We start from the raw sequence: 20,904 nt of genomic DNA, 5'->3' as shown, positions 1-20,904 counted from the left end.
GCCTAATGAAGTGTCCAGTGAATGGCTACGGTGGGTCCTTGTGCATTGCCAGCAGCCTTTCAGTGGGAGAGAAAAGATTTAATGAAAGAGCGGAGTCGGCGGTGGCCCACTGCCAGAACCATGGGTGACATGGCGATGAAGATGATGTTGGCGAAACGAGCGATGACCAGCAGAAACTCTGCCGAGGTGCCACGGTTGTAATTGAAGTAGTTGACGGAGATGATGCTGGTGCCCCATGACACGATGAAGAGCATGATGAGGGCAAGAATCACCTGTTGAAGAATAGACATCAGAATAATGGATTTAATCTGCAGGTTGGCGAACTGGAGTTCGTCTTCCCCTCGGAGCTACGTGACTCGTTGTTTAGTGGTCTGAAAAAAATTATGAAGTGCATACCTACATGTGGGGACCTGCCTGCCAAAAAATAAACATAATACCAGTTGGCTAGTTCAACGGCAAAAGTAGACAAACTCTAGATAAAAATAGAGCCACACCTACTAACAGACTGCTTATCATCAGCGTTGTATATGTCTAATAATAATAATAAAGCTTCTATTTCAGAAATTGACAAGTGCCATACGGATTTTGTCAACTACTTGATAGCGTCAACTCCACTGAAGCCAATTATGAGAATCAGATTGAATTTTGGAAGTCAATCTTGACTTTATTGTCATGATATGGAAGCTTTATCTTGGAAAAATCAGATTTTATTCTAGTGACTTTTTATCTTGAAAAAAAAATAGTCTTTAGTACATTACAACAATTTTAATTTTTGTAATTTTGAACTTCTTTTAAACATAGGTACAATTTTTATTTGATTATGTGTTATACATAATAACTGCACCCCTTGAGCCCAAAAAGTGTGATTGAAGTCTCATCAAAGCTCATAATAATGTTATTAAAACTATCAAAAATATTTCACCATAATGCTCCATGTGGCAGTTTTCCAGTGACCGTTCACAAAACATTTCTCACCTTGGCTGCTCGTCTCTCAGCTGGCACCCTTTTCATGACGGGTGCGCCTTTCACGGATGTCCTGCCGTGCATGTAGAGTGTGTACAGCGAGCCCACATTGGTAAAGACCATCAGGATGATTGGAATCGTCTCGTGGATCACCATGGAGGTGGTGGCGTATGACAAGCCGCTGAAGGAATAGGGGAAGTTCCACACGCATCCCAGCAAAGGGCGTGTTGTGCTGCTCACAAGCATCAGTGTCTGGTGAAGAGGCAAAGAAGTCTTTTTGTACAGTGAATATAAGAAGTCCACACACCCCTGTTCAAATGCCATATGACATTTTCCCCATGAGTTTGGGATATTTTGTTGTGGTCTGATGAGACCAAGGTTCAACTTTTTGGCCATTGTAAGTGAAGGGCTACCAGGTGCTCATGATATGCTTACATTTGCCCAAAATGTTCCTCCGGTCACCAAGACCACATATTTTGCTATTTTCGGTTAATTCATAAATATGCATGGGAACTTGACCTATGTGCATTTTTTTACAGCATAATTTTCAATAATTGAATGGTCAATTTTGAGGAAACCATCTTTTGTACCACTCGAGGCAAGGAGAGGCACAAGTCAAGGCAGTTTGATTTCTACACCATATGTCATACACAAGGCAACTAAAGGCTCCTGGCAATTTGTAGTTTAACATTCGATTCAACTATACAGTATTGGGTAAGAATATGAATAATTTTCTACATATTGCACTTTTTAAAAAAAAATGTATAAGGCAAATACCATACATGGTTAATGTCTCTTAGTTTGTTTCCATTTTCTGGTGATATAACACTTTACTCAAAAATTGTCAAGCGAATGAATTATTGTGTCATTTGCGTTAGCTTAATAACATGGAATGATTGTATGTCATGTTGAAATGAATGCAATGAAATGTTGAAATGAAAACTTGCAGTTTTTCAAATCACAGCTTCCTGGTTTACAATGTAGGGAAAAACAAGAAAACATATTTACGAGGGAATGCCGTCAAAACATAGTGATTGCAGTCTTTAAAAACTAAAACAAACACAGATCAGGCACTCACCTCTGTGGTGTTCACATTTCCATTTGTGGAGAAGATATATGCAGGAATGGAATATAAAAAATTGAGAAACCAGATGAAGGCCAGATTGAGTAGAAGGGTATTAGGAACCCCTCGGGGTGTACGAAGGGTACCAATATTGGGAGCCACTCGTCTTAAAGTCTGAAGGTGGAAGGCACTGAGGAAGAGTGTTGACCACACGTTGACCGAGCGCAGCCACACCCACACACCCATGAGAAACTGACACCACTCCTTTGAGGAATACAGCTGTGGGAAATGTGCGCAATGAAGTTATAAAACAAAGTGTCAGGCTTTTAAGTCGAAAGACATCCACCTACCTCCAGTCCAATGTCTGAGATGACCAGCAGTGTGTTCCTCATGACCGACACCAACAAATTGGACAAGGCCATGTTGATGATGATGATGTCCGAGTTCTGTCCCCGGCCGCGTTCCATGAACACGCTTCTACCGATCACCCCGATCACGGTGGTATTACCCAGGATGCCCAGCAGCACTAGTATGATGTACATGGCTATTTGGAGAGGGGACACCGAGATGCGAAGTCCCATTCCTACCAGCTCCCCGTCCTCCTCCATGGCGACGTCCACTGGAGTTATTTTCTCCTCAACTGTAAAAATCCACTAAAAGATGGTCACACGTACCAAAGGATGCTGCAGCTTCATTCCCGCTGCTGACCATGCGAATGTGAATCCTCTGGTTGTCATCCAAACTGACTTGGGGATCTTTTGCAAGATGTTCCCAGTCAGGGTCAGTCAAGGAAGATGAGGCAGTTTGTGTAATTCCTCGTTAGGCTCTCACAGGTGAGAGGAAGTTGCTCTCCGGGGGAGCTCAAGGTGCATGCTAATGAACCACAAGTGATTAATCAGCTTATCCTGAATGAAATGCTTCATTTGCACTCCATGGTCCTGAGGGAAGTGGAAGACTGTTGATATTATTTTGACCAAACTCAAAATCATATTGAGAGAAAATAGCGGCAGAACAGAATGCGTCCACTGTCAAGCATTTAACGTAGAAGCTCCTCGGTCGGAGAAATACAAATGAATCCCTGTCTCAGCAACTGTTAGCATGAGTGTGAGAACCTTTCAGTAGTGTGTGAGAGCGCATCAGAACTGTGCAGTCCCGTATACGGTATTGTTTCAATGTGTGTGTGTGTGTGTGTGTGTGTGTGTGTGTGTGTGTGTGTGTGTGTGTGTGTGTGTGTGTGTGCGTGTGTGAGAGAGAGAGAGAGAGAGAGAGAGAGAGAGAGAGAGAGAGAGAGAGAGAGAGAGAGAGAGAGAGAGAGAGAGAGAGAGAGACAGAGAAGGAGAGAGAGAGAAAGGCCGCAAATCTTCTGATCATCGCCATCTTGGAGAAGCTGAGCAGCTTCGGTGCTAATTAGCGACACTTGCTAAACTAGTCAGAAATCTTCCAGAACGGGGCAGAGAGGGAAATATTCCGATACATTTGAATTCATTCGCGTGGAACGCGGAAGGGTCTCCACAGTCATGGATTGAATGGGCCATTCAATGTAAGTTCTAACCATAGCCGTTGGATGGCGCCATAACCAAGCAAACATCAGAACAACAAGGAAGGAGGTCTGCCCATCTGATCATAATTGTGGATTGTATGCCACCATCCTCCATAGAAAACTCAAGATAGAAACATATGCAACACAATATTTTCTATATTTTACTTTAATTTAACAAAGGGAAAAATAATACAAGAACAACACAAGCATAAATAAACATGAAAAGATAATAATAATCATAATAATACTTAAGATTTTGTCCTGGGCTTACTGGAGGGTATGTTGGATGAGCTTGTTTGTGCAGAGCTTGTTAGTTAGATAGAGAGTGGCTGGGGGAGGCAACAACTTAAATGTCGTGTTAAATAGGAAAGTTGCTGTCTTAGTGTAAGCCATTAAAACAATTACAAAGCCTGTTAATAAAAATCAAATAATCGTCTGAATACTTTTCCCCCCCGTGGGTTACATCCACCTCAGATAAGACAAAAAAAACTAAAATTGAATTGTTCAAAATACATGTTGCTACTACTTGAGCCTATGTCAATAGAAACATGTATTAAGTAAATATGAAACTTGATTAGGTGTGTGATGGAAATTATGTTCCAAACATATGTTTAAGGGTTTGTTTAAGAATCAATATTAGTTACTGCTAAGCCACAGTCAGGACATGTAATTTCCTCCTTGGAATTTATTTAAGAAAGAAGAATACTCAGTCTTGCACATGTTATCTTGTGCCTCGGCACTCCAAATGCAGAATGTTCACCAGATGCTAGATTGCAGCATTCTCTCGTTAATCCAGGAAGGCGGATATTGCATTTTCACGAATAAGCAAAACTGTAAAAAAAAAAAAATAAAAAAAAAACTGAAGCGACATTCAGCTCCATTAAGCTGTTTACTTTTCTGTCGTGCAGCATATGCCCTCTCCTCGGCCTGAGCCGTAGATGGGGGACACGCACACACGGCTGCTCGGTGCAACATTTATGAGCTGCGTTGAGTGCGAGGACGGCGGCAGGTATGTGGAATAGGAGTCATAAGTGCCCCTTTTCTCAAAGTTGAGCCAGAATCCTCTCAGGCCCTGCTGCTCGGCCTTCCATTCTACCTGCACCTCGTCATGGGTCGCAGAGATCAACTGAAGGTCAGCGAGGGTGGGCAAAGTTGCTGCTGCTGATTAAAAAGAAGATACAAAGCAGGATAAATGAACTCGGAATGTGCCCAAGACCACATTTTTCTTGATCCATTAGTATGGATGGATTTCCTGTGTAACTCCATTGTCGACCACTAGATAGCGGCTCAATTTTTAATTTGACATGCTGCAAAATTGAAAGAAAAATAACCAGGACGTTTTTGCGGAAGTTTATATTGAACGTCACAACCTCTTTCATTTTTGTTTCCGCCTACAGAAGGTGATGGCTGTTGGTTCATCCCTTCATGTACATCTCTCGCTATTAATATTATAACTGGTATTGTAAAATAAAGAATGATGAAGTTTTTCTGGTGATGGATCGTAATAGCTTTTAGTTTTCATGTAAAAACACCTCTGCAATGAATACCACACAAATCTTGTCTTCTTGTAATAAACAGCCTTATGCCAAAAGACGAACATAAAGTGCTGGACGGCCTCTACTGCTGTCCTTCATTTACTGTGTTGTCCTCCTCTACTTTGTTGACTTGATTGGCAAGAAATGCAATGTCCTTCCATACTTATTTGTCATGTCCTTGTTTATGATAATACCGGAGACAAATTCCTTGTGTGTTCTACAAACTTGGCCAATAAAGATGATTCTGATTCTGATGTCATTGCCGCTATGATGTCACACTGTTTACTTTGCTGACACATCCACACCTTGCCTACACAAACTGGACTGTAGTGCTTGGTGGAAACGTGGCTATAGAGTGACATGATAACTTGGAATAAAGTTGATGTTTTTGTAAAATAAAATTTAAAATATGATGAGCAAGATGACATGTTCACACACCTTCTTGAGTGCATGCTTTCACAGACATGGCTCTTTCTTTTCCATTCTTGTACACAGCACTGACTGTAACGAGGTACACCGTTCCTGGCTCCAGGTCGGTGAGCACAGTGGAGTTCTGGCGGCTCTCGACAATCACAGTGTGTACTGCTCCGCTTGGAATGGCTCCATACTCCACGGTGTATCTCTGAACCAGAGCTGGCTGCAGGGGACCCCAGCTTACTCGTGTCTGACGGGGGCCGGCGTCGTGCACTGAGACCACTGCTAGGCTTAAAATGCCTGAAGGTGGGAGAGAAGAGGCAACAGGATAATTATGACAAAAAATTAAGTTGCATCTCGGATTAATTTAAAAACAAAAAAAACCCAACTGTGAAACTGGGATGGTGTCAAGCGAAAAACAAAAAAAGAAAATCCCAAACCCTAATATATATATATATATATATATATATATATATATATATATATATATATATACACATACACATATATATGAAAATTACATGTATTATAAAAAATACATTAAAATATGGATTGCATGGAAAGTTTTAATTAAAATTTACTTCAATACAAATGCAAATACAGTACACTGTTGAACTTAAAAGTTAAATACAACTGAACAGTACTTAGGTAGTAATTCTTTCGCATACCACTAGAGGTAGCACTCATGGTACTTTTTAACCACACTTTGAGAATTACTGAGTTAAAGTTTTAACACCACAAGAGTGCTTTGCTGTCTTTGTTTATTTATTAATTATTTTTAACACCACCATAGAAGAGTACCAATAAAGAGGAGGTGGAAAAGGGTGATGATTAATTGATTAGGTGTTCACATCAGTGTCCTTCAGCATTCACGTTATGATAACATTCTCACCGGGAAGCGTGGTGAAGCTCACAGTGAGTGTATTAAAAAGCCTCTTGTTGGACTCAGGCCGGAGGAAGGCGGAATAGGTGGTCTCGGGTCGCAATTCGGTCAGCTCCACTGTTCTGGATTCTCCAGAGAGAATGCGTCTCGCCTCTGCACGTGTATTCCCAATGGCGCTATACCACAGCTCGTAGTAGCCACTTAGTGTGCTTAAAACAGGACGCCACTGCAGTACAGCACTGTGGGATGTGACGTGAATGGCACGGAGACGCTCTGCTCGAATGATTCCTGTAAATGAGACAAACACATAGGAATCATAAGAATTACGTTGAAAACGTCATCGGTGGCGGGATACAATACAATACAATACATGTTGATTTATATAGCGCTTTTTCACAACATGTTGTTAGCCGAAACACGATCACAAGCGCTGACCTACATTTCAACCTAAGCTCTTAATATTTTTTTTCCATGAAACTGAATCAGTTTATTCTCAACAGTCTATTGTATTAGTTTTGTAGCGTTTCTCTTGGCTGCATTGCTTCCTGCACATCCATGTGGATTTATTATTTTTTTTTGTGCAATCACATTGAAGCCTTTATGCACTGCAAAGTCAATCTCATCGAGCCAGGGCATTCAGAATCTGTATGATACTTAAATTATACTCTCAATTTGAGTGCTTCTTAGACCATTCAGATTTTGAAATTCATTCTCATCTCCACTTTTCCAATTCTCAGTAGGTGCAAAGCTCGATAAACCTCCCGTCTGTAGTTATCTTCTTGATGTCTTTGTCATATTATTTAGATAAACATTGATTCTGAATTGCTCCGGATGATTTGCATGGCAGTTGCTTGCTGTTTTATTGCATTTTGTCTCGCATTGATAGTTTCTAGAATTGCAACGTGATAAACACCTACCCTGAATGATAAACAGAGAATTGTCCGGTACTTCATCGCAACTCATCAGAGTGACAGAGACGTAAAACTTTAAATGGCAACTTTTAAATCTCATTGTACTCTGCAATTTTTCAGCAATACCGAAATAAATATAACGAAACACACATATATACTGGACCCAGATACCAAACATATTGACACATACTGATAATAGCCTCTCTCATGGGCTCCGTGATGATGTCAATGTTGTCTATGTCTACAGAGTAAAGGTGGGACTCCAAAGGCGGGGAGACCACACGCTGCAACACATGGAAGTCGCCGTGCACGGAGGATACAATTAACACAGAAACCCCTTGCGCCTTCAGCTGTGCTATGGGCTCCTCCACGTTCCCCAGCTCAACGCCATCCGTCAGCCAGAGCAGAATCTTCGGCACACGGCTGTCCGCCAGGAGCCGCTTAGCCACCCGTAGTGCCGCCTCGGTGTTGGTGCTCCCCTGCAGCTGTGTGATGCCGATCAGAGCTTTCTGTAGACTTCTCTGTTCGCTGTGGACATCCAGGCCAAACTCCAGGGCTGGCTTGGTCCCCACTTGCAGCAGCCCAACCCTCACGTGGCCGCGGCCTAGCGAGAAGGGCTCAAGAAGCTCGGCGGTGAAGCCCAGCATGCGTGAGAACTCGTAGTTGGCCACGCTTCCTGATGAGTCAAGCAATATGAGAACATCGCCTTCACAGCAGTTCGATACTAAACAGAGAAAGAAGAAAAACAACTTACTTTGGAGGAGTCACAGAATATATTTGCTCACTTGTAAAAGAAGTGGATTCAAAGAAACGGTGGTACAGTATGTGTATCAGATGCAGCTCCAACTACTGGATAATTAAAGCTGAGATATTGATCGCTTATTTGTGTTCATCTTTTGAATCTTAAAGACCTCAACGTATATTATAGAGCAGAAATTCTTTCAATTCTTCCAATTATTTCAAGGTGGAGTGTTCGAATTTATGCAGGCCATATCCTCCATTTTTGAAGCCTCAGCGGAACCAAAGGAATATTTTATTGCGGTAATTACCCACAATCATTAATTTTTTAAAGGGAAGAAAATAAAACAGCCGGAAAAGAGTGGAAAAAAATGGCGGACAATTGCTCATACACCAAATACCGTTCGGGGTGTGAGAGAAGAAGCTGGGTGAAAATAAAACGAGACAGACACAACACACAAGCTGATGAGGGCTAGACTGACTCTTGTAGATGGAGATGCTTGAATGAAATGTTGCATCTTTGCATTCATCCAAAACGGAGGTGGAATCTGAGCATCTCATCTGTGAATGTGAGAGATGCCTGAAAATTCCACTGGATGAAAAAAAGTTTAGGGACGCCTAGTAATTATAACCTACCCTAAGAAGTGATAATGGAAACAAAGATACATGTGCCTGTTTTGAAAGTGACAGTGGTACATTCTTATGTTTGGTAAAATATTTTCCCAGTACGAACACACTGTTGTTGCTTTGTCCCTTTAGGCGATTGGTAGTTGAATACGTAGGGTGGAGCAGCACACGTAGATGAGACATTTAACAGTACTCACCGGCATATAACTTTATCCTCTGTGAAGGACGACTAATATTAGTGTGGCTTACGATGAAATTGTAATAAGATCCATACATATCTGTATTACACTGCGCCCAGATGGCCAACTAGCATGCAGCTGAAGGAGCAACATGATGCATATTGAATTAAAGCAAAGGAGAAAAAAAAAGTGATAAACTGTAATTCTTGACATTCGATTTATTTTTAATGTGCATACCTGTCAACTCATACGGTTTAGCCATAGTTCATACGGATTTTGTGGTGAATCTTACATATATGGCCATATCGCACAAATCATACGGATTCTGAAAATTTCCGGGGTTTTTTTTTCACCAACTCCAAATGATTTGGAGTTGGTGAAAAAAAGTAACGCGGGAATACAACTCTGAACACAGTAATGCCACTAAGTAGAATGATGATTAGACATTAACCAGACATTGTATTATGGAGATCTACAATAAATATCGTTGAACATTTCGTGGGTTTTTTCTGCCATTATTTTGACATATAAAATGCTTTGGTATGTTATAAGGATTTTTTGCTCTTTATAAGGATTTTTTTTGGTAGTTTATACAGGTTGGCGCTCCGAAAAGATGACATGTATGAATGTGACAGTATGTTTTTTTAAAATAAATTACAATATCATCGAAATATCGTGTTAAAAGGCAAGTCTGAATATATATATTGGTGGGGGCGGAAACAAATAATTGGCATTTTTAGACGGTGCTGGTGTACCTGATGAAGTGACAGTCGAGATGAATTACGCCCCCTTGCTGAAATAAAAATAGAGCGCAAATATAGACCCGGAATATACTTACTGTGAGAATGACTGTGTCGAGATATGATCGCGGTGTGCATGTTCTCTCTCACCTGAGTCAGGTAACTCAACGAGCTGCGAACTGCCGCGCTGCAACATCGCCCACAGAAATACACAACCCGGCAAAATAGTCCTCATCCTCATTAGATGGTCACACACGACATAACATTTCTCCTTTAAGTGTGGAAGTGTTGATTAGCAATGCACGATTGCGCGGAGTCATCTTCCTCCTCCTCCTCCTCCTCCTCCTACTCGTGCTGGTGCTGGTCCAGGAAGCACATCATCGTTTGAAAGAGTTCCGCGGTGCCAGAACGCGTCGTCTAGCTGCTCGAACATGTAAAAGGGAGGCAGCCGTTGCCCGCGGTCATTCAATGATTCATTACAGGTCTAATGGGCACATAAAGGGCAGACTGCACACTGCTCTTAAATTACGCCCCTTGCACTATCAATACCAATTGTGCATTATTACGAAGCGTAAACATCACACGGGACAGGAAGATACGTTCACTTACCGCGGTGTGTTGCTGACAGTTTTTTCATTTGATTGGTTTAAACTCCATTTCTGTTTTTCATGAAAATATTTGTAGTTATTATAACATGTCGGAAAAGACAAATGGCACGCAAGGAACTAATACTGTACGTTGTCACGCGACCTGTGGTTGGAAGAAACTGAGTCCTTAAAATATTTCAGGAGGGGGAAGTCTGTGGTGTTAAAACTGCTGGAATGATTTCAATGTGGCCTCACTTTAATAATCTGCAAATCCGCAATTCTGAGACGTGGCCATTTATTATGATGAAATTATGAAAGCACATAGAGAAAACATATCCAGCTTCAACAAAATAACAGTGCTAAGATAATATTAACAATGTAAACAAGCCAACATTACTGCTACACTTGTAGTATAATTTACGTATTTATAATGGAGTGTGACAAAAAGATGTTTCATGTTTTTTTTTAATGGGACTGTACAATCAATTCATATTCAAAAAGAGGTGATACCGTGAAGCAGAAACATGGCTATTTTCACTTTGTTTCTGAATGCTCTCAGTTGCAATGAGGTCCCTTTGCTCTGCTTTTGTTTTCTAGTCTTATATCTTGCTGTCGGTAAATGAAGGATTATTTTCTGGAGGTGGATATTCTGCCATAGCTCTGTCCAAGGTGACAGACAGGTCATCTCAAGACAACAGGGGTGTGACTGCAATCAGTGTGCCCGGCAAATGATTGACACCTCGTCTGTCAGTCCTTTGGTCTTTGATTGGTTGTTTTTACTTGTAATCAGTGGTTTCTTAAAGTTCATGATAAAGATACAAGTTGGGAGCAATAGAGAGATTCATCCATCCATTTTCTGATCCGCTTATCGTCACAAGGGTCGCGGGCATGCAGGAGCCTATCCCAGTTGTCTGCGGGCAGTAGGCGAGGTACACCATGAACTGGTTGCCAGCTAATTGCAGGGCACACATAGACGCACAACCAACTCACGCCTTGGGATAATTTAGAGTGTTCCATTAACCCCATGCATGTTTTTGGAATGTGGGAGGAAACCGAAGTACCCGGAAAAAACCCACACAGGCACGGGGAGAACATGCAAACTCCACACAGGAAGGCCGGAGTCGAATCTTGCACTGCCGCACTGTGAGGATGATGTGCTTACCAGTCGCCCACCGTGCCAACCCTGACAGGTCATACTAACGTTGTCAACAGATATAATAAGTGTAATTGCATTTTTTTTAAAAATTCCTTCTCAGTAGATTTATTTCAGGAGATCTTTGCGTAGATTTTTACTTGGAGATTCGGCTTTCAGATGACTTTTTGCTGACACCCATGCTGGATGTATGAAAAATATTGTTTTGTAAGAACAATCATTTCTAAAACCAATTAACACAGATAATACGGTAAAAACAAATCGGCAATAGCACTGGTTAATACATGGCAGCATAACATACGGTAACCTCAGCAACCATGCAAATATGCCACCTAGTGGCTGTGAGTCAGTAAAAGTATTTGGATCTTTAAGTTTGGTGTTGGAAAAAGGAAGAAGAGTTAAGTCTTATCTGAGTTTTATTGTCTGACTTCTTGCGCATGAGCCCGCAGACAGTGAAGAGGTGCATGATGGGTAAGAGGAGGGATGTCTTGGCAGGCCGATGAAACGATAACACTTCAAATGGCTACTGGAGTCTGTTGATACTGTTGGAGGATGATCAAACAGGGGGAAGTGTGTTGTTGTCGACACGGCGGGATCCCTTGACCGTTCTCCACTTCCCCAGGTCCTCCGCGTGTTCGTTTGATTCGGGCTGAGTTGATGTGCAAAAGTCAGAGGCTGGAAATGGAGAAGTTCTTGCAAGATGTTTTACTGAACGTTCAGGGCACAACACGAATCGATTCGGGCTCCTGTGAGTCTCAGATTTCATCAGGAAGCCCCGAGCAACTACAGTCACACGTACATATAGGCATAGTATGTTAATTATATTAATTAGGGGCGGGCAGTCCTTCCCCTCATGTAAAAATCTGAAACAAAGAAAGTCAAGCAAAGTTCGATTTTGGCATTTTGACAAAGTACAGACCATATCTGTTGGTCCACAAATCTTGAGATTAGGGTTCCTCTTCGAAGGCACTTGACAGCCTTCAGGGACTTTCCCAAGGTGGGAGACGCAAAAGAAAACACTTGGGGGGCTGTTAATCACTCAAGGGGAAATAGGAGCCCAGCTTCACACTACATTCTTTGTTTTAAGTAGCGGATGTTCAGGACAGAGACCTAATAGTCAAAGTCGACCTGTCTATGATACAAAGTTTTAAGCTAAACATATAACATAGGTGATATCTTCAATCCCTCTCTCGGACTCGAAAGAGTCCGAAAACTTGTTTGAAAAAGCTTTCCCTCTCTCGGACTCGTAAGAGTCCGAAACCCTTAAATGCATCTGAAAACATTATGTAAAGGTGATGTTTCAACAGCAAATACATTGGTGAGATAAATTCAAAACGATATGAAATGTGACAATAATAACGTAAACGTCAAAAACACTAATGTGTAATTCCAGCATGCAAAAATGGCGGTGATCATGAAAACATTGTGCATGCGTCAAATTCAAAAGTTATTTGGGTGTTTCCTATCATATGCAAGCAGATGCCCTCTCTGGTGGAGGCTGAGGAGGAGAGTATTCCTCCGCATGCCAAGGTGGTGTGAGTGGTAGCTTTGGGAGTGGGGCAGCGTTCGTTCGACGAGAGGGGAGTTTCTCGCCTGGTGGATGCGAGTTGCACAAGCAACAAACCGATCAAATACTTGGCGATCATCGTCGGTGGATACTTTGAGTGTGATGACAATTTTAGGGCAGACCACTTGAATTCAGGGTGAGTCGCTGGGAATGCTGTGTGTGTGTTTTTTTTTTTTTTTTTTTTTTTCCTCAAGATGTGAGCTCAGCTGCTGTTGGATTGCAGTTTTCCTGGGTGGAAGTTGCTCCTGCGTTGTCCGTTGCCGGGTTCAATTTGGAGTCGTCTGGCTCTGTCCGGGATTCGTCGAGCGTTGTTTCGAAGTCGTCAGGCGTTGTAGTCGTCCCAGGCTGGTCTCCCTGGCTGTTGATGTGATGGAAGCTGATCCCTGTGGGGCCTCAAGCTGGTCTGGTAGACGTCAAGTGGAACCACGTGTCTCCCTTTCCTTGCAGGCGAACCGCAGATGAAGTCCTCTCCGTCACCTTGTATGGACCCGTCCACCTGGGTTCCGACCACTTCCTTTTCAGAACCTTTAACCACACAAGTTCACAAACATTCATTAGCGGTGGAGCATCGGCCTGTTTTTCGGTCAGGCTGGAGAACGTAAAGGTCAGCTGTCGCAGCCCAGGCGGTCCCTCCACCTGCGATTCCTCCAGTGGAGCTGTTGGTGCCGGAAACGGTCTGTTGGTATGACATTCAAATGGTGTCCACCCTTTGGCTGAATTTAGTGACATCCTTACATTCATTAAGGCAATTGGGAGAGCCTGTACCCAATTTAGCTTAGACGATGCTAATGCTTTTGCTAATTTTTCTTTGATGTTCCTGTTCATTCTTTCAACTTGACCTTGGGACTGTGGGTGGTACACTGAACCAAAAGAGTGTTTTAAACCCAGGGCCCTTTCTACTTCTTGTAGATGTTTGTTTTTGAAATGAGTTCCGTTATCGGACCTGATTTTCTTTGGGAACCCATGAGTTGGAATGTAATGATTGATCAAGTGTTTAGCCACAACGTTCGCTGTTTCCGTTTTGCATGGATAGGCTTCTGGCCATCCTGAAAAAGAATCCACAATTACCAACAAATACCTGTATCCTGACACTGGTTTGATCATGTCAGTGAAATCCATCGAAACCACTTGACCAGGAGCAGTCACGTCCGGATCGTGAGTGCCCTGTGGTGGCTTCGTCGTAGGCATGCTGTTGTACCTGCTACAAACACTACAGTCCTGTAGTTCACTTTTTACAATCGTTCTCATGAAAGGGTGCCACCAGGTGTGGAGTCGTCTCAGTGTTTCATCCACGCCTACATGGCACACTCCATGGGCTTCACTTATCAACTGTTTCAACTGTTTTTGTGGTGGGATGCATCTCCCATCCTTTTTCCATATTCCATTATCACTCTTTGCACCCCCTTTCGACTTCCACACACTCTTTTCTTCTGGACTGGCTTGCTCTTGCCACAACTTGACCGTATCCTCATTCACCTCTTCCCTATCGGTTAATTCATTCTCACTGATCATTAGTTGCAATGTGGGAAGATGATAGCCTGCTGCCTCTTTCGCCGCCTTATCAGCCGAATCATTTCCTTTTGCTACAAAGTCTGAGCGTTTGGAATGTCCTTTGCATTTAATGATGGCCACTGCTTTGGGCAGCATTAAGGCATCTCGCAATGCTAGGATGTCTTGATGATGCTTAATTGGCGTTTCTACAGCAGTCACAAAATCATTTCGTTGCCACTCAGCCAGAGCCGTGTGTATTACCACGTGCACATATGCTGAGTCAGTGTAAATGTTGGCAGTTTTTCCCTGGGCTAGCATTAAAGCTGTTTGAACCGCAATCAGTTCAGCTCTCTGTGCTGATTGGGGACCTGTTAGTCTTTTTGCTACTACCGTCGTGAAGTCGTCATCCGTCATTCGTGTCACAGCGAATCCCGACTGGAGTCCTTTTTCTCCTTTGAAGCAACAGCCATCTGTAAACAGTATCATGTCTGGATTATTCAATGGTGTCTCATACAGTTCTTCTCTGAGCGTGTTTTCGTCCACTATCCGCTGTGTGCAGCAGTGTGGTTTTCCTTCCCTCATTCCTTCCGCCATGTTGACGCCTTCGTGCGTAAACAAGATGTGGGGTTGGGTTAGTATTGTCTCGATTTTCCTTTGTCTCCCTCCTGTCATGGTGAATGCCTGGCTTGTGACGTATTGTACAGTGCTGTGTGATGTGCGGATAGTGAGTGGATGATGTAAAACTATGTGCGATGTTTTCTGAACGAGCCGAGCAAGAGCTGAGGCAAAAGCCGCACATAAAGGATGTCGTTGTTCATATACGTCAAGTGGAGTGGATGCATACAAGCAAGTGTATCGTTCACCAACTCCCCCTTTCTGAAAAAGCACAGCAGACACACTGATTGATTTTTCAGACACATCAAGAAAGAACATTGTGGTGTAGTCTGGAATGGCCAACGAGGCCGCAGAGGAAAGAAACTGTTTCAAGCTGATAAACGATTGGTCTGCATCAGAAGTCCAGGTAAGAGAGTGAGTCAAGTTTCGCATGCCTTGGTCATTAACCATGGCGCGCAAAGGACGTGTGAGTTCAGCGAAGTCTGGAACATGGTGTCGAGAATAATTACAAAGTCCCAGGAAGGCAAGCATTTGCTTGACATTGGTGGGTTTGGGATGGTGCAAGATGTCATCCTTGTGTGAAGGTGACATGCCTGTCCCGTGTCTCGAAATGAGCCGCCCAAGGAATGAAACTCGAGGGCGTGCGATCTGAAGTTTGCTCTTCGAGCACTTCAAGCCAATCGTTGCCAAGTGAGCAAGCAGAGATCGTGTGGCTTCAACACACACAGTTTCAGAAGGAGCAGCCAGCAGAATGTCATCAACATATTGGATCAATAGTACTCCGGCTGGGAGAATTAGTGGCGCCAAAAGTTGCTTCAAATAGGCATTGAACAGGCCTGGAGAGAGAACAAAGCCTTGTGGCAGTCGGTTGTACGAATAGCACTCACTATTCCATGTGAATGCGAAATACTCCATCATGGAGTCATCAAGCGGGATGCAAAAGAAAGCATTCGCCAAGTCTATACAAGCGAAATGAGTGTGGGATGGTGCAAGTTGAGATAAGGTAGAATGCGGGTTGGGAACAGGCAAGGTAGGTGTCAAGACAGCAGCATTGATGGCGCGTAGATCGTGAACCATGCGGTATTTTCCGGTATTCTTTTTCTCTACGGGTAGGATGGGAGTGTTATATCGCGAACGCGGAATTTTGCATAGAACACCCGCTTCCAGCAACCCATTTATTGTGTCCGTTATACCGAGACGCCCCGATTCTTTAGTTGGATACTGTGGAATATAAATCGGCTCGGGTTTTATTTGAAAAATGACTGGAGTGACGTTGCATCGTCCCACGTCTGTTGAGTCGGTGGCCCACAAGTGCTGTGGAAGTTGTTCGAGCATGGATGCAGCGAGATCACTATCGGTCATTTCTCTGCCATGATGCCTGTCCAAAAGATTATGTTCAAGAACTGAAAAGGGATAAAATGCATCAGATTGGATCCAGTAGGCATCGAGAGATTTGGAATACAACAAGTTTTCGTGTATTGTTTCATACCAATCAGTCGCCGTTGTACACTCCCTCACGAATGGACCAAGATCCTTGGCTGTGTGTTGTGGAGAAACCATCAGCGAGACATGTGGATGGCAGGGTGGCATATACGGGTCGGACGGATCTGCCATCATGTACCATTTTTGTTGTTCGTCTGTTAGAGAAACCGAAAAGGCTACTCCTGGCTTTCCTACAAACAAATCGCCCATGTTCAATTGCCACGTGTTTCCCTCAACTTCCTTAAATGCTTCACTGTACACTTCATCACTTTTTCTGTCATAGTAGAGTGTGCAATGCATGCAGTCCGACACCATATCATAAGTGCGAAGGTTGCGAACCCAAGGCGACCATTTCGTCCAGAAACTCTCCGCCTTCCTCCAATCAGTTGAATCTGTGTCCACTCTCGCCCAGTAGATGTCAGCTGTGGCACAGGCAATTGCAGGTGAGGTGACTTGTCCCTCGAATAGCTGTAATAGTTGAGCGTCCGTGTAGACAGATTGAGTAGAGCAGTGGCAGGAGTTCCCATCAGGGAACTCCAAAGTGAGTCCATCAGGGCTGCATTTTATGATCGGGGCCGTCTTGATGAGGAGATCACGACCCAACAGGTTCACTGGACAATTTGGAGCAAAGACAAAAGAGTGCATCAACGTTTGTGAGTAACATTGAGTGCGGACAGGGGTAGTCATGTGCAGGGTGGTTTCCTCTCCCTTGAATCCAACTAATGAGATGCCGCCGGTAGTAAGGGAACTTTCTGGTGGTAAGTTCATGACGGTGGAATGTCGCGCTCCAGTGTCGACCATGAAAGGTAGAGAAGTTCCTCCTACCGTCAAGTTGATCATCGGTTCCTGCAGACCGCGGCTAGTGGATCCAGGGCCCCATCATTGCGAATATTGACCGGCAGTCGGTGGCAGGTATTGTTGGTTTGGTGGTTGAGGAGGGCCAGGTTGCAGAGGTGGCATGACAGTCTGTTGTGGTGGCTCGTTATAGGATTGTTGGTTGTAGTCTCCCCTGCCACGTGACTGTGCGTAGCCTCCTCTGTCGTAGCTCCTTTGTTGTCCTCTGCCTCTGCCCCCCCATCTTTGTCCTTGTGGTCTGGCTCGGCAGTCACGTGCCCAGTGGCCCATTTTGCCACAGTTAAAACATTGTCCTTGGTCACCAGGGGGCGCTCTCCGACCCCTGAATGGTCCCGACTGATACATCATGCACTCAGAAAAGACAGAAGGTGATGAGGTGTTAGCAGCTGGTGGAGTCACGGGCTCCTCCTTTTTCTGCAAGCTTTGGAGCTGCATAATAGTCAATTGGGATTCAACGTTCTTTCGCTTTTCATTTTTTGTTTCGTTATCTTTACTATGTCTCCGTAGATGGTGCTTCAGGTGAGACAGCCAGCGAGCGTGGTCAGCGCCAGGGAGATCAGGGTTTGATTCCATGGACTGGACTACGGATTTGGGAACCCCTTTTAGCACAGCCGCCCGAAATACTTGGGAATAAAGAGAGGAGTCAGTGGGTTGATGACCTGTTTTTAGCGCAAAATCGACTTGAGCGCGATCAATAAATACTGCTGCATCCTCATCTGACTTTGGGGCAAACATCAAGTCAGAGATAACGACCTCGGGTATGGGGAACAAAGCATCTAATGCTGTCAGTATTTTCATAAACTGTGTGCTAGTAAGTGCGATGTTGTCCATAATGTCTGTAAGTCCCGATTGTTTCAAAAGAGTCTCTAACTGAGACAGCGGGCACGATTGCGTCATCAATGCTCTTACGTCACCTGCTGTGAGAATTTGACCTGTCGTGGCGCGCTGGACGGCTTTCAGCCAGCTCTCTCCACCATTCTGCATGGGAGGAAGTTTCTGCAACATCAGACTGAGGTCAGAGGGGGTGAATGGTTTAGAATACATTGCTTGACATCCCGACACAGGGTCCACCTGGATATCATGGGAGCTTGGAAAGCAATCCCTCCCATAGAACGAGTGTACATGCCTCGCGGGCTCTGTGAAGCATCTGCATGTACTGAGGTGTCGATTTCAGTGTGTCGCGATGTACTCAGTGGTGAGTCTGGATGTGTATCTTTAAGGCTCTGTAACTCGCTTTTCATGTCAGTCATCTCCTTCTGCAGCTGGGACATGTATAGGTGTGTATTCACAGTCGCCATATCCTTCCGTCGTTCCCCCTCCTCTATCTCCTTCTGTCTCTCTTCAAAAATAACATCTCTAGCCTCACGGCTGCGTCTCATCTCTTCCTCTTCCTGTCTGTGTGCTTTCTCCTCTGCTTCTTTTAAGAGTGCGAGTAGCTCGTCACTAACATTCCTCGGCACTTCCTGATGTCTTGTCAACAAACTTTTAAATTTTATAGCTCTGTCTAGCAATTGTCGCGGCTCACGCCTGTATTTCATTAGTTCGTCAAATTCTTTTTGTATCATGTCGATTGAAGCAGTGACTCCTGCAGCCAGCGAGTCCGCAGCTGTCTGTCTGGTCGGATCAGAAGGTGGTCGACCCGCAGCGCCAACTCCATCCCAGTCCACTTGTAGGCTGCCTCCATAAACTGACAAAATAGGACAAACTGGTACAGATGTATCTTTAAGCATTTGTTTTACGTTTGCATAAGGTGAGTCGGTGAAAGGGTTAATAGGCACACTTTGTCGCCCCACGGCAGACTCACAATAGGATGGCGGCGCAGAGGGCAGCTGCTTGACTCCCACACTTTCTGTCTGAGATTCTTTTCTTGACTGTTTTACAGCATAGCCCATTGCCAACAGTCTGGCATTTTTTGTCCATTTTTCAACTTTCTTTAGACTTCCTCTCACCTTCCTGCCTCTCGGAGACAACTTGTTTGTTCTTTTCACATCTTCCTCCAATTTTTCCTTTTTATTCAAACATGCTTTTTCTACTTCTTTCATCAGTCACCAAGCACGCAGCCGAAGACATCGGCGGGAACCAGCCCTTGTCACAACATTCTCTCACCCACTCTCTCAGTTCATCCCTTTTTTCTTCCCTACTTTTCTCTGGCAAAGCGCCCACACACACACTACATGCACTTCTCACTTGATCACTCAGCAGCACACTACGGCCATGGTTTGGAATAACACGGGTATCGAACCACTCCAACTCCCTATCGAATTCCCCATCCATCTTTATACTTTAACAACACAAAACAAATTACAAACAAGGACACGACACACAGATTACAAATAAAGACACGACACACAGATTACAAACTCCTCTTCTCCCCTCCTCTTTTTATTTTATTAGCGGCCTTATTTATTTAATTAACGTCACACAAATGGAGGTCAATTCTTTCCCTATCAATCTCGCCCTACCTTATGCTGTAAATTGAAATGTGTGACTCCCTTTATTCTTTTTCCCGGGAACCCCTTTTATTCGCGAACTGCAGTATTTAATATCCGTGAACTTCGTTGTCCACAAACTTCTGACTCACGAACCTCTTTATTCGCGAACCTCTGTATTCGCGAACCTCTTTATCCGCGAACTTCTTTATTCGCGAATCTCTGTACAAGTGAATTCTCCTGTATTCTCTTTATGATCTTATTAAATTTGAGGAATTCCTGTTTCTAAAATTCTTGACAGAACGAAACAACCCCGCCTAAAATAAGATCAGTCTTAAAATCAACTCGTCTTCCTCGAGGAATTCTAGTCTCTAGGATTCTTAACAGAACGAGACAACCTCCCTGAAGACGAGTTTTTCCTTTCCCTTTTTCCTTATTCTCTTGTACTTCACTTGTATTTGTCTTAAAATCAACTCGTCTTCCTCGAGGAATTCTAGTCTCTAGGATTCTTAACAGAACGAGACAACCTCCCTGAAGACGAGTTTTTCCTTTCCCTTTTTCCTTATTCTCTTGTACTTCACTTGTATTTCTCTTAAAATCAACTCGTCTTCCTCGAGGAATTCTAGTCTCTAGGATTCTTAACAGAACGAGACAACCTCCCTGAAGACGAGTTTTTTTTCCTTTCCCTTTTTCCTTATTCACTTGTATTTCTCTTATTCTCTTATTCTCTTGTACTTCTCTTCTTTACCGGTTATTTTAGGCCTTTGGTTTAAGCCGCAAAACAAGGAATTATTACTCCTATAACTCGATAATTCAAGCGGAGTACACCCAGTAATACGTTTAAACCGGTTTAAAACGTAAAACGAGGAATTATTATTTCTAGAACTCAGAATTAGAGCGAAATACACCTAGTAATACGTTTAAACTGGGTTTCTCAATTACCAGCCCCAAACTAATTTGGTCTCAAATCAAACGTGAATCATCACATCATATCAGTCAACAGGGCAGAAAATCAATCGAGAGGATAAATGTCCCCTTACCTTATCAATTATGGCGCGCCGAAATTCTGCCTGTTGACCGACAATCAGCTCGAATCACGTCGGGGTCACCAATTGTTGGAGGATGATCAAAC

At 43.5% G+C, this 20,904-nt stretch overlaps 3 protein-coding genes across 6 annotated transcripts; all 3 read right to left on the bottom strand.

The window, feature by feature from the left end:
* Window positions 1-59: 59 nt before the first annotated feature.
* LOC147201423 (olfactory receptor class A-like protein 4) lies at window positions 60-2,649 on the bottom strand. The gene is made up of 4 exons (XM_086118425.1): window positions 2,377-2,649; window positions 2,042-2,305; window positions 976-1,215; window positions 60-272 (listed from the first exon to the last, which is right to left on the bottom strand). The coding sequence occupies exons 1-4, from the start codon at window positions 2,632-2,634 to the stop codon at window positions 60-62; spliced, it is 975 nt and encodes a 324-aa protein (XP_085974551.1). The 5' UTR covers window positions 2,635-2,649.
* A 1,065-nt stretch (window positions 2,650-3,714) lies between these two features.
* On the bottom strand, window positions 3,715-9,972 carry LOC147201422 (von Willebrand factor A domain-containing protein 1-like). 3 transcript variants are annotated; one of them, XM_086118424.1, is made up of 6 exons: window positions 9,744-9,910; window positions 9,609-9,646; window positions 7,500-8,033; window positions 6,408-6,686; window positions 5,540-5,815; window positions 3,715-4,727 (listed from the first exon to the last, which is right to left on the bottom strand). In XM_086118424.1, exons 3-6 carry the CDS (start codon window positions 7,954-7,956, stop codon window positions 4,456-4,458), a joined length of 1,284 nt encoding a protein of 427 aa, XP_085974550.1. In that variant the 5' UTR covers window positions 7,957-8,033; window positions 9,609-9,646; window positions 9,744-9,910; the 3' UTR covers window positions 3,715-4,455. The 3 variants fall into 3 exon arrangements, with proteins under 3 accessions (XP_085974550.1, XP_085974549.1, XP_085974547.1); XM_086118423.1 differs by lacking the exon at window positions 9,609-9,646 and having other exon boundaries at window positions 3,715-4,724; window positions 9,744-9,972; XM_086118421.1 differs by lacking the exon at window positions 9,609-9,646 and having other exon boundaries at window positions 9,744-9,966.
* A 1,808-nt stretch (window positions 9,973-11,780) lies between these two features.
* LOC147201421 (uncharacterized) lies at window positions 11,781-18,610 on the bottom strand. 2 transcript variants are annotated; one of them, XM_086118216.1, is made up of 2 exons: window positions 16,496-18,610; window positions 11,781-16,409 (listed from the first exon to the last, which is right to left on the bottom strand). In XM_086118216.1, exons 1-2 carry the CDS (start codon window positions 17,326-17,328, stop codon window positions 16,403-16,405), a joined length of 840 nt encoding a protein of 279 aa, XP_085974342.1. In that variant the 5' UTR covers window positions 17,329-18,610; the 3' UTR covers window positions 11,781-16,402. The 2 variants fall into 2 exon arrangements, with proteins under 2 accessions (XP_085974342.1, XP_085974343.1); XM_086118217.1 differs by having other exon boundaries at window positions 11,781-13,425.
* Window positions 18,611-20,904: the final 2,294 nt, after the last annotated feature.

The sequence above is a fragment of the Hippocampus guttulatus genome, chromosome 8 (assembly GCF_054856545.1).
Source record: "Hippocampus guttulatus isolate MCC_2025c chromosome 8, RoL_Hgut_1.0, whole genome shotgun sequence".
NCBI classification, from domain to species: domain Eukaryota; kingdom Metazoa; phylum Chordata; class Actinopteri; order Syngnathiformes; family Syngnathidae; genus Hippocampus; species Hippocampus guttulatus.
This window is presented reverse-complemented; position numbering and strand designations above follow the sequence as displayed.